This window comes from Sceloporus undulatus, unplaced genomic scaffold (assembly GCF_019175285.1).
Source record: "Sceloporus undulatus isolate JIND9_A2432 ecotype Alabama unplaced genomic scaffold, SceUnd_v1.1 scaffold_19, whole genome shotgun sequence".
NCBI classification, from domain to species: domain Eukaryota; kingdom Metazoa; phylum Chordata; class Lepidosauria; order Squamata; family Phrynosomatidae; genus Sceloporus; species Sceloporus undulatus.
Window position 1 is genome coordinate 2,031,213 of NW_024802941.1, and position 13,429 is coordinate 2,044,641.

Sequence of the window (13,429 nt, forward strand, 5' to 3'; positions counted from 1 at the left end):
GTGCAGTACCTTACATTTCTCCGTGTTGAATTTCATTTTGTTACCTATGGCCCAGTTTTCTAGTCTGTTCAGGTCATTTTGAATCTTGATCCTGTCCTCTGGGGTATTAGCTACTCGTCCTAATTTGGTGTCATGGTTCTGTTTGACATAAACAGAAAAACAAACAAACAGTACAGTCCTCCTCCCCTATCCATGGATTTTTTTATCCATGAATTCAAGTATACACAGCTTGAAACTATTCCAAAAATATATAAATTCCAAATAGCAAACCTTGATTTTGCCATTTTATATAAAAGACAGAATTTTACTATGCCTTTGCATATAATACAATTTGAGCATTCACAGATTTGGCTATCCACAGGGGTCCTGGAACCAAACCCCAGTGGATACCAAGGGCCCACTGTATTGTTTATTGTTTTCAAGCCAGTTTCAACTTACAGTGTAGCTGTGAATGAGAGATCTCCAAGACAACCTCTCCTCAGTAACTGCTTAGGTCTTAAAAACTTCGGGCTCTGGCTTTTTTCATTAAGTCTGCCCACCTGTGATATTTCCATCTTTTCCTACAATCTCCCATTATCAGTTCTAATGACTCATGTTGTCTCATGATGTGGCCAGTATATTACTGTAGTCATTTTGGCAGTCCATGGTATCTGTAAAACTGTCCTCTGGCACCATATTTCAGATGAGTTGATTTCTCTTCTTGTCAGCTTTCTTCACTATCTAGCTTTCACAACCATACATAGAAATGAGAAATATTATGGTATGGATAATCTTGACCTCGTTATTCAAATTATATATCTTTGGACTTGAGGATCTTATCTTGATCTGGCCTCAGCTCCAGGGATTTTTGGATGAAATGGATTATTCAGGCCTGGTTAAGGGACAGAAACAGCTTTGATGGCCTTGGTGGATGACAGGAAGAATGTGACTCTGTTGGTTCTGCTGGATCTCTGAGCAGCTTTCAGTATCATTGATCATGGTATCCTGAGCTGCCTCATTGGGATGGGAATTGGAGGCATTACTTTACAGTGGCTCCATTTGTTGTTGATGGGCAAACGCAGAAGCTGGTGCTGGCAGACTCCTGAATATTGTAAATAGCATGGGGGACATGGAATTTTGTCATGCAGTGCTATCAATAGGCAGATGACACCCAGCTGTACTACTTTCCATCTCAATCCAAGCATGCTGGTGCTTGTCATCAGTAATGGTGATGAGAGCAAACAAATTGAAACGTAATCTAGACAAGGCAGAGGTGCTCCTGGTCATTTGAAAGACAAGGCAGAGAGTGGGGATTCAGTCGGTGTTAAATGAAGTTAAAATCCTAGAATCATAGAGTTGGAAAAGACCACAAGGGCCATACAGTCCAACCCCATTCTGCCATGCAGGAACTCACAATCAAAGCATCCCTGACAGATGGCCATCCAGCCTCTGTTTAAAGACCTCCAAGGAAGGAGACTCTACTACACTCCGAGGAAGGAATCTGTTCCACTGTCGAATAGCCCTTACTGTCAGGAAGTTCCTCCTAATGTGGAAGTGGAATCTCTTTTCCTGTAGCTTGCATTCATTGTTTCAGGTCCTAGTCTCTGGAGCAGCAGAAAACAAGCAGGGAGTGTTCTGTACAGAAGGAGGATAGGTCGGGTTGGGTCTAGTTGGCCTCCTTTCCTCAACCAGGACTGGAATTCACAGTTAAGTACAGAATGTCCGTATACTGTATAAAAGACTGGCACTTCACCACCACCTGACCTGATAGTTCTAGTGTGGTATAGACATTGGGATGGTAGACACAGACTGGAGTGACCAGGACTCATATATCTGTGAAGTTATCTTCGGACATGTACTACTAGTCAGCCTAAATTGCTTCAAAGATTTGTTTCAAAGATAAAAATAGTGATGTTGGGCCATGTTCATTCCCAGAGAGAGCACACACACCTTAGTTCTAACCCTAGTATACATATTTCTGGGAAGTTAACCAACTTCAATCAATCTATTAGCAATGAAAATATTATTGTAGCTGTGGCTTGAAAGGGGAATAGTAGTAAGCATACTCGAAAAATACACAAGATAAATTAACCTCCTTTCTTTATTTTAAAAATATATATTCAGAGGCTCCCTCAGGATCTGCCACTTTAAAACACATACAACAAAAGAAATCTCCAATAAGATACTATCAGAGTTTCCTTTGAGGAAAAGGAAGAATGGTTTAGAATTAGAGAATTAGGGGACATGTGTAAAATCAGGAATAGTTGAATTGAATTTGTGCTCTGTATTCTCTTATTTTGGGCTGCCTCACCTGCTACTAAAAATTAATAGTGTATATGTGTATTTGAAAACTTTAAAAGGGGAGAGCATTGTTTTCTTGAGACATTGCCCAGGCAAAGTATTCTATGTCATGATAATTCTGAACCATGGGGTTTTTTTTATTTAAAAATATGGTTTACAGTGGAGAAGTACATATCTTGCTATGGAAATGTGTTTGGTGCTTCAGTGCCAAGTTTGAGACAAAAGCGGATAGGAAGACAAGAAAAAAAAAATCAAGTGACACAACCAGTGTTAGACACAATCTCTTATCAGGTTGTCATAATTCTGCATTTAAACTTGTGAAAGCAGCCTCTGTGTATGGTGCACAAAATAAATTAAATCTTCCTTATGTTATTTATTTAATAAAAATATTTCTGTTTTCCTTGTCTGGCAAGAATTGTATCTCAAAGCAATTAATATGATACAGAATTTGAAAACAAATCAGTAAACAATTAATCAACAATTATGCAATAGCAATAGAGTATAGACTGTTGTTTTTCTGCTAGACTGACAAAGAGAATCTAAGGCCCGTTATAAACGGGCACCCTAGGACAGACTCAGTCCATGCTAGGGTTAGAAAGGGGCGTCTCTTCCTGACGCCCCTAACCCTACCACGGACTGAGTCCGTAATAAATGGTGATGGCCGTTCCACACGGCCGCTGCCATCTTGATGTAACGGACGCTCTGCGTCCGCACGTCATGCCCCGGAAATGACACCGCGAGTCCGTGACTAGCACCTCGCGGCGTCTTTTCCAGGGAGCAAGAAGGAGTGTGATTTTCGTGCTCCTTCTTTGCTGCATCTGGGAACCGCGCCGTTTGGCTGCTGCGGTTCCTGGATGCAGCAACCGATGGCGGCAGCAGACCGCCGCATTTCGGCGGTCTGTAACCTGCCTAAGTTTGCTTACTCATGTGAACAACAGTCCATGAATGTGCCCTTTCTGTTCACCTCATGTACAACAATTCATTACTTCCTCTTTAGCACCAGCTGTGATTTTCTGATTCAGCTATAAAGGAGATTTCGGTTAACTTAATGGAGAGGTATCACTGAAATGCAACAAGTATATGGAGGAAAGATAAAAGTGCAAGACATACCAGTAGTTTGTTGTCATGTGTAAACCAGTCCACTCACTGAATAGACATGCCTCTGGTAAGCTTGCTTATGATCCTTGCAGCCAGTCCAACACAGTACCTATTTACTGAGAAGTAACAACTGAATTTAGTAAGATTTACCCTCAGTTTTAGATTCTTACTTATGTGATCGACAAAATTGTGAATGTTAGCAAAGCAGATGGTGGTACTGAAAGAGACATGAATTCCTGGCTGCTGGAAGTAAAGAAAGCTTTCTAGGTAAAAAAACTATCAAGCCAAACAGAAGACACTGCTCCCCCAACAGACACAAGTAATGCAGAATGTTTCTTAAAAGACTTAAATCTAATATGCATTAAAATGCTGCTCTGCTATCTTAGAAGTGAAGGATTATTTCTGAAAGATCAGCCGCTTCCTCTTTCTAAGTCTGTGGAGATTTGAGTTCATCTTGAACTGCTAGAAATCGTTCATCCATAGAAAGATAAAGTAGAAAACAACAGCAGTAAAAGCACCAATAATTCAATGTTACATTTTTCTAACTTAGAAAAGGATTTTATAAAGCTGAATTAAATCTCCCTTCTTTGGGAATTGACATATTTTATTTCAAAGTTATAACCATGTTTGAGGTTAATGGAAAATCCTGTCAAAACAGCCCAATGCCATCAAACAAAAGAACCTAGTAAAAATTATCTGTCATATGTACCCACAAAATTTAGGGGAAATGTCATACAAATGGATTTTTGCCTTAAATCTGCAAAGCTCTGAAGATCTTGCAAAATGAAATATGTGCAACAGGAGGATATAACCTCAGATTAGATAGTCCTGCTAGACAAGGACAAATGGGCTATCTCTTTAGAAGACTAGCCTCTTCAACTGAGAATTGCAAGCATTATTCCAGAGATTTTGTTATTTTGTGGCACTAGGTTTTCTGGCTCATACAAAAAATATATGTACAAGGAGAAATATTATAAGAGCTTGAAAAGTCACATATTTTTAATTTTATCTTTATAGAAAGCATGGAGAAAAAAATGTAGCTTCCAGTCTGTCAGGTGTCAGGAGATAAAGTTTAGCTTCAAATCCATGAGCACCACATATGCCGTAGCTTGTTTAGGTAAAGGTAAAAGTAGTCCCTTGACATGAATATCTTAACTGACTGTAGGGGGTGGTACTCATCTCCATTTCTAAGACAAAGAGTCAGCATTGTCCAAGGACTGCTTTGGCGGTCATGTGGCCAGCATGACTCCACCAAACACTGTTACCTTCCCACTGAGAAGTTGTACCTATTTTTCTACTTGCATTTGCATACTTTCGAACTACAAAGTTGGCAGAAGCTGGGACTAGTGACAGGAGCTCACCCCACCATGCCGCACCCGGGCACCAGCATCTTAACCACTTGAGCCACTGCATCAAGTTAAACTAAAGTTATCTTGAAAACAAACGAGGTTAACTGTGTGCTATGCGCTAGATTTAAGAGATTTATACCTTGCCAATAGCATGAATTACCTGTGCTACATTTGAAGAAGTGGGTTTATATCCACCAAAGCTCAAGCTAAAATAAAAACCAGTTGGTCTTCAAGGTGCTGGCCACATTATTTTGTTCTCTCTCTCTCTCTCTCCCCCCCCCTTTCTTTTTATGGTATAAAAGAAGATCTTATTGGTAAATAATGGTTTGAGTGGGTGTTTCATAATAAAGAAAAGTTTGGTGCTTTATTTAATGTGGAGGCCCTTGATTCATGAAGAACACATTCTTGATATTTGGTATGCTTCCAGTAGCATATATTGTTTCAAGCCTGGAGCTGTAAAGAAGGAAATTTCATATGTTTGCCTAAACAGCTACAGAAAAGGAGCTCTCAAAGGCAGAAGCAGCTAAAGAGAGATCACTCTTGTCTCTCATTATTTGACAGAGTGGGAGGAGAGACCAAAGCCCAAAACAGTTCCCAGCTACAAGCATGTGAAACCAGTTAATTCTCAGGCCCCCTTTATCCTTTGCAATCCCATGCCAGGGTGAATAGTTCACTGTCTCAGGAAGTGCTTTGGCTGTCTTATTTGCAATAAGATAACCCTCGGAGGCCCATTATAGGCTTTGTCACAATATCTATGAATTGGTTGTAGATTAATGAAACTTTTTCCTTGTGACAGTGTCTTGTGTCCACTACATTGTTGGGATGTTGCCAATCTTTTAAACAGTTTAGATATTTCCTACTAATCGTTGTGCTAGAAATACTGTCAAACAAGTGATTTCAAATTTTTCATGGAGTCATTCTTTTAGCCCTAATGGTTTTAGGGATCATTGAGCACAAATACTTTGTAAAAGCTTTGAAAATAGTTTAGGATTTTTGCAAAATCCAGAGGCATTTGACATTGTGTCTTTCAGATGTTTAAAACTCAGGTCCTGCCTTTTAGAACCATGACTTAACTATAATTTTACAGTAGTACTGTGAATACTAACCAGGAATCTTCTTTTATTTTCTTTTATTACTTTAGGAAACAGTGCATGTTTTGCTGCAAGACCTGCATACTTTCCATGAAAATTATTTTCCAGTTCTGTGTTGTCTTCATGCTTTCACATCTTCCCTTCCAAAATATCCATTAGGAAAACAAGTGTGTATACTTTTGAGATACTGAATATTTACAGGCCTGCTTCTATTTCACTGTTTATTTATTTCATTCCATTTATTTATTTCTGTCTGTCTTTTTTTTTAATTGAATGACAAATACCATTCAGTGTATATATCATGTGCATATATATGATCATCTGAAGGCTGTTAGGACTTTGAAATGGAGTATTTGAAGCACTGTAACTGCTCTGGATCATTCTCACTGAAAATTGTAGTTCAGTTGCTGGTGTGGGGTGCGCAGATGTAGGAAATTATATAAACTATATTTTCTAGAGTGAAACTAAGTTTGTTGTATAGTTCTGTCTTCATTTTTTCCCCCTAACCGGCACTCTTCAACTAGCTTATTTGGAAACTGACTCCTCAGCAGAAATACCCATGTTACTTTTAAGGTCTGTGTGGTATGCGTGTTGAGTCCCCCATGTTTGATAGCAAGTCCTAAGGACACATTCAGCTTTTGAGGGAAATAATCTTGTAGTAACTTAGCACTTTTTATTGTAAATGTTTTTATATGTTTCTTAAACATTCTTTTCCTTCTACAGATCAGAGAACTGTACTGTGCATGTTTGGAGAAGAAAGTGTGGGAAACAGAAGAGTATGAGTCAGCCATTCAGCTGGTGAGGTAGTCTTCCTTCCATTTTCTTTCTGTATTTAATTTATGTAAAATGCATCCATCTACTATTCAAGTAGACCTTAAGACTCTTTAAAATGTTGCCAAACAGAAGGCTTTTTTTTGTAACTGGCAACATGGTTTCTTGTAGTTAAAATGAATGTTTTTAATTTACACTTCTGTCCTTTATAGTGGGCTTGCCAGATGGAACACAGAGCCAACTCTAATTTTTAATTCATGCTAAATAGTCCTTTGAGAAAACCATTTAGCTATTGAGTTCATTGTGCCCTAATATGTTTTTATCCCCCAATCTTTTTCTTCAAGGAGCTTCACTCTGCAATCACAGCTACCCCACCCTATTTCATGCTGTGAATAACCTTTTCAAATAAGTTAGGCTGAAGAAAAGTGACTGGGTTCTGACTGTGGACACTGAACCTGAGTCTCCCTTTTCTGACACTTTATTTTTTATACCTCTGACTATCATGGTAGCCGGGTGGTGCTTTTCTCTCCAGATACCAGGTTTTCAATTTCAGATTTGGGCATTTTAGAAGTGTGTACCTTTGATCTTCCCTAGGAAGCCTCCTGTTAATCAAGACGATAGTTCCTTCAAGCAGCAGATACAGGGCTGTAGCAGCAAAGAGAGAGCTTGAAGATATGCAGCCTGCCCTGCATCTTCTAAGCTAGCCCATTGCCATTAGATGCAGTGGAAGACACTGCACTTTCTTCATTGTTGAAGAAAGACTTTACTGACAGTCCAGCTGATAAATATGGAATCCTCCTATGCATTGACCTATTCTTGTTCGTCACTTACATCAGAGGTTGTCAGGATTGATTTAACAGAGGGAGGGGGCCCTCTTCATGTAACTTTCCTATGGTTCTGTAGTGGAGCGGAATTACATGGGAGTCATTTTCTTAAATAGGTTTCTTGTTTTGGATTTGGAATTACAATATGGTGACAGAAAATTATTAATTACCACCAGGTTGGCATTTCTACTAGTAGGCAGTTCTGCCAGATCTATATGGTTGCTTTAGAATTTGAGATGCTTAGTAGAGTTAAAACTGGTTGGATGGTTTAGTATTGTGATTGAAAAGAAATGACAAGTGGAGGAAGCTAAGCAGCCTCCTGTAGCACAGGACTTTTTACAATGAATCCTCACTTTGGTTGCATCTGCACTGCAAAAATAATCATTTGACACCAGTTTAACTGCCATGGCTCAATGCTATGGAATTCTGGGAACTGTGGTTTTGTCAATTATTTTTAGCCTTCCCTGGCCCCAGAGCTCTTGTGCCACAGCAAACTGTAGTTCCCAGAATTCTATAGCATTGAGAAGTTAAAGTGGTGTTAGATTATTTCTGCAGTCTAGACACAGTGCTTGGCAGAAAGGAAGTGTGGGTATTTTTCGTTACTGCCAAAGTCATCAGTCACAGCACCACATTCAGGTCATTAGCAGCCCGTGTCTCCCACTGTTGAACTCTACAGCAAGACACATAAGGCAGTATAGAACCAAGTAGAGTACCTTTTGTTTTCCCACATGCTCCTCCTTCCCCATCTGGATTTGAGCTTGAATGACCAAGGCAAAGTATAGGTGTACATACAGTTGTAAGCAAACACAATTTATAACATTATACAACATCTTTCTTGACCAGGAGGCATGTCTGTCAAAGCATTAACCTTAGTTTCCAACTTCCTGGCTATGTGAAGCATGAGCTAAGACAGTGATGGCGAACCTTTTGAGGTTCGTGTGCTGGGGCGGGGCTTCTTCCCACCCAGGATGTGGCTGCGTGGTGGGGGTGGGACTTCTGCACTCCGGGGACAGGGCTACTCCCCACCTTTCCCTGCCCCCAGCTGTCTCTGAGAGACAGCTGTGGGACAGAAAAGGCCCATGGGGGCGGATCTGTGGGCACTTGGCCCAGTCCTCCTCTTCCTGGGCCTTTCCTCACTCCAAACAGACTCCCTGAAGCCTTTTTGGGATGAGGAAAGACCAGCCATGAAGAAGGGCCTGTAGAGGGGCCCAAGAGCCAGCACGCCACCATTCTTGCCCCCCCCCTTGCTGTTCCTCATCCAGAGCTGCCTTCCCAGAGGGAGCCCTGGGCAAGGAAGGGTCAGTGGGGAGGCGTCAGGAGCCGGCACGTGGCTATTGCTCCTCCTCATGGACCTTTCCCTGCCCCAGCTATCTCTCTGGAGACAGTTGGGGGCTGGAAAAGGTCTTGGGGAGGAGCAACTGGCACGTGCCGGTCACTCCTTCTTTTCCCGGCCCCCAACTCTCTGGGAGAGGCCGGGAAAGGGCTGGGAGGAGGAGCCAGAGGCACGGGCCTCTCTCTTCTTCTCCCGAGTGCCATTATCTGGCTTCTCGCTGTATCAGAGAGATAGCGGGAGGCCCAAAAATGGCAGGGAGGAGGTGAAACGGGCACGCGCATGCCTCTTCTGCCTTCTCCCTCGCCCTGTGCCTGGCAAAACGCCCTCGAGTGCCACTTCCAGCACGTGTGGCATAGGTTTGCGATCACGGAGCTAAAATGTAAGCTTTAATTCTGGTTTTAAACCAGCAGGCATATTCTTATTCTTATCAAGTACAGATGTCCACTTAAATTTATTTCATTAGTTTCTTTTTTTTGTGTATGTAAAAAAAATTTAATGGTGGATTGTTTTCTTTCAGGATGTTAGCCAAGGATGAGTTAGAGGCTATTCTTGAAAAATGTGTGGAGATTCTTAAATCCTCTCCTGCAAATCATCTTGGACACCCCTTAGAGAAATTAGAAGAGTACCTGAGTCAGCTAAAAAATCCTGAAGGTATTTACTAACCTGCCAACTTGTGTTGCAGATTTAAATTTTGCCATCACCCCTCAATTAGTGATGTCACCAAATATATTAACCTGGGAAATAGTTGCCATGCATTGAGTATTTGTGTAAGAAGTCAGTTTTGAAGAATGATTTCTTAGAAGTGCTTCTTTAAGAAGGAATTTTTCTCACTGTGAGTTGCTTAACATTTCTTAGACATAAAATAGTGAGGTGGAAGTAGGTAATCCAAAGATTTCAGGTTGTGTCCAGTTGTATCTTGCCTACTGATAGAATTGATCCAGTAAAGGCTTCAGTGAATGGAAAAGGGGGGGGGGGGGGGTTTTTGGAAAATGTGGGGGGGGAGATAGGGAACAGAAAAAAAAAGGGTGTTTTTGCACCACCCCCCCCCCCCCCCCCCCACTTTCTACTCTCAAACTCTGCTGGATTACAGAGTCCTCTGGTACTTGAAAGACACACTTATATACAAATCTGTAGGGTTACCAGAATTCTGGATTATGTTGTTAGAAGGACTAATAATGCAAACACTAGGCCAGAAAGTGAAGGAAGGGGTTTTATTCTTCTTTGCGGTCTCTGCCTCACAGAAATGGGATGTTCTGTGTCTGTTTGTATGAGGTTACAGATAGCTGCTTGAAGAACCACAGTTATTTAAGCAACCTGTTCTTTGTGGTCTGCCTCACACAGATAGGTGCAAAACAACCTGTTTGTGTGAGTTCGCAGATGACTGCTCAGAAAACTACAGTTACAAGTAAACATGTCGTTCTTCTGACTGCCTGAGACACTGCTTAGCATATCTAAGAGAAGTGGGTAAAGCATAACTGTACCTTATGAGATAAAAGAAACAAGAGACTCTTCATGTTTGCCTCTGCTGTACTAGTGAGTAATTTTGGGAGACAATCAGCACATAGCTTTTCCCTTCCCTGTCTGTTCTCTCTTGGCAAAGCCTTGCTTATTTTCCCTCAGCCAGTGTAGAGACCAGAAATGAGTCTGGCTAGGAGAAAAACTCCCTCAGGGAGAGGTTTTCTACATTCCTCAGTGACACTTTTCTGCCTTTGATGCACAAACTAAAGGCAGGGATTATTTGAGCTGTAAGGAATAGAGGTTCTGTGAGAAGATTACATGAATTAGGGAGCTGGCAAACATGGGGTTTAAATATATTAAAGAGCTTAATACTGAAACCTCATAGTCGGCGAGTCAAAAATGTGGGAATAGTATTACAAATATGTGGGGATATGTAAAGAATTTGAAGACAGCCTGTTATTTGTACCATCAACAGGAATAGATAGACATCAAAGCCAAATGGATCAGGAAGTTGTAGTCAAACTCTGTTTTATTTTTATTGGTACTTTTATTTTAATTCAGTAAATCTCTGCTGCTTGAGGCTTTAGGAAATAAGCCTCTTTTCTGTCTTAAAGATTTTACATATGGGCAGTTGAGGGTGAGGGATGAAGAAGAAGAAGTAGTGAGTGTATGTGTGTTTGTGTTAGTTAAAAACAATAAGTGAAGACTCAGTGGAAGGCAATGGAACTGAGCTGTTTTGTTTCTGAGAATGTGCCCAATAAGACTTAATATGAGATTAAGAGAAGCAGAGGGATTTCACAGTCTTGCTGCATCTTATCTTTATTCTTTAAGTCCTAATCTTCTCTTGCTTGACTGCAGGAAACTGTTATAGGAGAGAGAAAGATGAAAAGGGCTTGAAAGTTTCTCAGGGACACAGTGGATTGGATCTAGATTTGTTTATCTGCAAACAGAATGGCCCCCTCTGCAAAGGGTACTGGGTTCTAACAGAGGCTTGCCATGGGAAAAAGAATGTTGAGAAAGCTTTTCTTTCTTATTCCTTTATGGCCCCAGTACCACCTCTCACATTCTGACAACCCTTTGAAATAACATGGGAGGTAGTGCTCAGAGGAACTGAAGTGGGAATTGGGAAAAATTACTGCCTCATCCTCTTTCGTCAGCATTAGCAGAACTCTAGTGAGTGTAAGGCAGAATTCTGTACTGTACACATTTTTTCCTTCCTTTGTGCAAGCAGCAGACTATACCCACCATTTTTAGTGACCAAATCTGATCTCTGTTTTTGTTCCAAGAGTAGAAGTCAATGAAGATCAAGAGCAGTCTATATCCTCATTAAAAGAACTTCAGAAGAAGACCGACCTCTATCATCTTCAGAAGGTTAGCACAAGAGTTAGCCGTTTACTTGTGAAAACATTACTAGTCCACCAACTGGCAATATTAATGGCACAAACAATCAGCACATACTAAGAACATAATAATAGCACATATCAATCAGCAACTTTACTATTAAAATCAGCAAAGAACAGAAATCTCAATGTGAGCAGTAGCCTTGAAATGCCAACACAGTTCATTGTGTGAAAGGCTAAGGATGCTCTCTCAGACAATTTTCTATTCCTTATTTGTTCTTTACCATACTTTTTCCTGTCTGAATATTATGGATTTATGAAAGTACTCAGTTTTGCTTTGCTTCTGAGCCTACTATCCCACGCCAGTACTAGTGTGAGCTTTACCATTTTGTCATTGGAAAATTCAGACAAAAGTGGCACCACCTTCCTCCACTGAGTAGGAGTTGTCTCCAGTGGAAAAATTGGAGGAACTCTTAGCACTGGACACACAATAAGCCTAGTTGGTGCTTGGCTGTGGCCACTAAGGCTTTAAAGCAGGGAAGGGCAACTCTTGAGGACCTCCTCTTGGTTTCATGATCCTGGGTATGTGGCAAAGTTATACAAATATGCTCTTATATTACTATGATTCTTCAAAAAACCCATTTGACATAGAAGTAGATAATGGTTTGATTTGATTAATTTTGAGAGTAGAGTTTGGGTTTGCTTCATACACGTATTTCCCCCAGTACAAAATAGTGCAGATCCAATTAAATTCCATACTGTTTCTACTTGTTAAGGTAGTTTCTCTTAAGGTGGCCAGGATTATGTTTAAGTGACCTGTCCAGAATTGTACAAGTGACTGATAGCAATTTATTCATTTCTCAGCCATGGATGATCTTGGACCAATCTTTACTTTGCTGTTCAACTGCTTCACAAGTTTGTTGTGAAGATGTAATGATGGGAAGTGTGTATATTGCTCTGAATTCTTGGATAAATATGTATTTGTTAGATATATTTTTCTTCTTCGTGGTCTCTACGAATCATACAAATGGGTTGTACTGTGCCTGCGCATTGCTGCTCAGAAACTTCTGGAATCACTGGGCAAAGTTAACTTTGCAACTTTTTGGCGGTAGCTCTGCCCATCCCATATAAGTCTCCTGCCTTCCTGCTCTTTCCCCAGTTCCTTCTTTCCGCTGCGTTGGCTGCTTTAGGAACTTCTCTACTGGAATCTGCTTGTTCTCTGAAAAATTTTGACCTCGACTTGCTTGACTATTCTTATTCCGATCCCCCCGTTGACCAATCTGTACGTTCTTCCACTTCGATTTGGATTTTGATTCAGCTTATGATGTCTCTGGCTCTGTTTAAGACAGGGGTCAGCAACCTCCGGCCCGCAGGCCAGATGCGGCCCGCAGAGGCCTGCCGCCCGGCCCCTAGCTGCTGTTGCCGCCGCCACCGCTGCCGCCCGTCACAGCTTTTCGCTGCTCTGGGCGCTGCCATTTTGGGCGGCAAAATGGCGGCGAAGTCTTGCGCGACATTCCCCACCATTTTGGGCGAAAAAATGGCGGCGCCCAGCGCGGCAAAAACCCACGATGGGCGGCGGCAGCGGGCCTCTAGGAGACCCGCTGTCATCTCTGGAGCCCTCCAGGAGGGCTCCGAGGGCGGCAGGGGGCTTCTGGGGGGCCCGCTGCCGTCTCTGGGGCCCTCCAAGAGGGCTCCGAGGGCGGCTGGGGGGCCCTTTGCCGTCTCTGGGGCCCTCCATGAGGGCGGCAGGGGGCCTCTGGGGGGCCCTTTGCCGTCTCTGGGGCCCTCCATGAGGGCTCCGACGGCGGCAGGGGGCCTCTGGGAGGCCCGGTGCCGTCGCTGGGGCCCTCCAGGGGGCCCTCCAGCGCTGGTGGCCCCCACCAGC

General features: G+C 42.0%; 1 protein-coding gene across 3 annotated transcripts in view; it reads left to right on the forward strand.

The window, feature by feature from the left end:
* LOC121917475 (origin recognition complex subunit 3-like) overlaps positions 1 to 13,429 on the forward strand; it is a 60,872-nt gene that overhangs the window by 34,010 nt on the left and 13,433 nt on the right. For all 3 annotated transcript variants that reach the window (XM_042443483.1, XM_042443484.1, XM_042443485.1), the window contains 4 exons: positions 5,869 to 5,985; positions 6,542 to 6,621; positions 9,264 to 9,397; positions 11,496 to 11,575. In XM_042443483.1, coding sequence (XP_042299417.1) covers positions 5,869 to 5,985; positions 6,542 to 6,621; positions 9,264 to 9,397; positions 11,496 to 11,575 — 411 coding nt within the window. The remainder of the gene's footprint in view (positions 1 to 5,868; positions 5,986 to 6,541; positions 6,622 to 9,263; positions 9,398 to 11,495; positions 11,576 to 13,429) is intronic.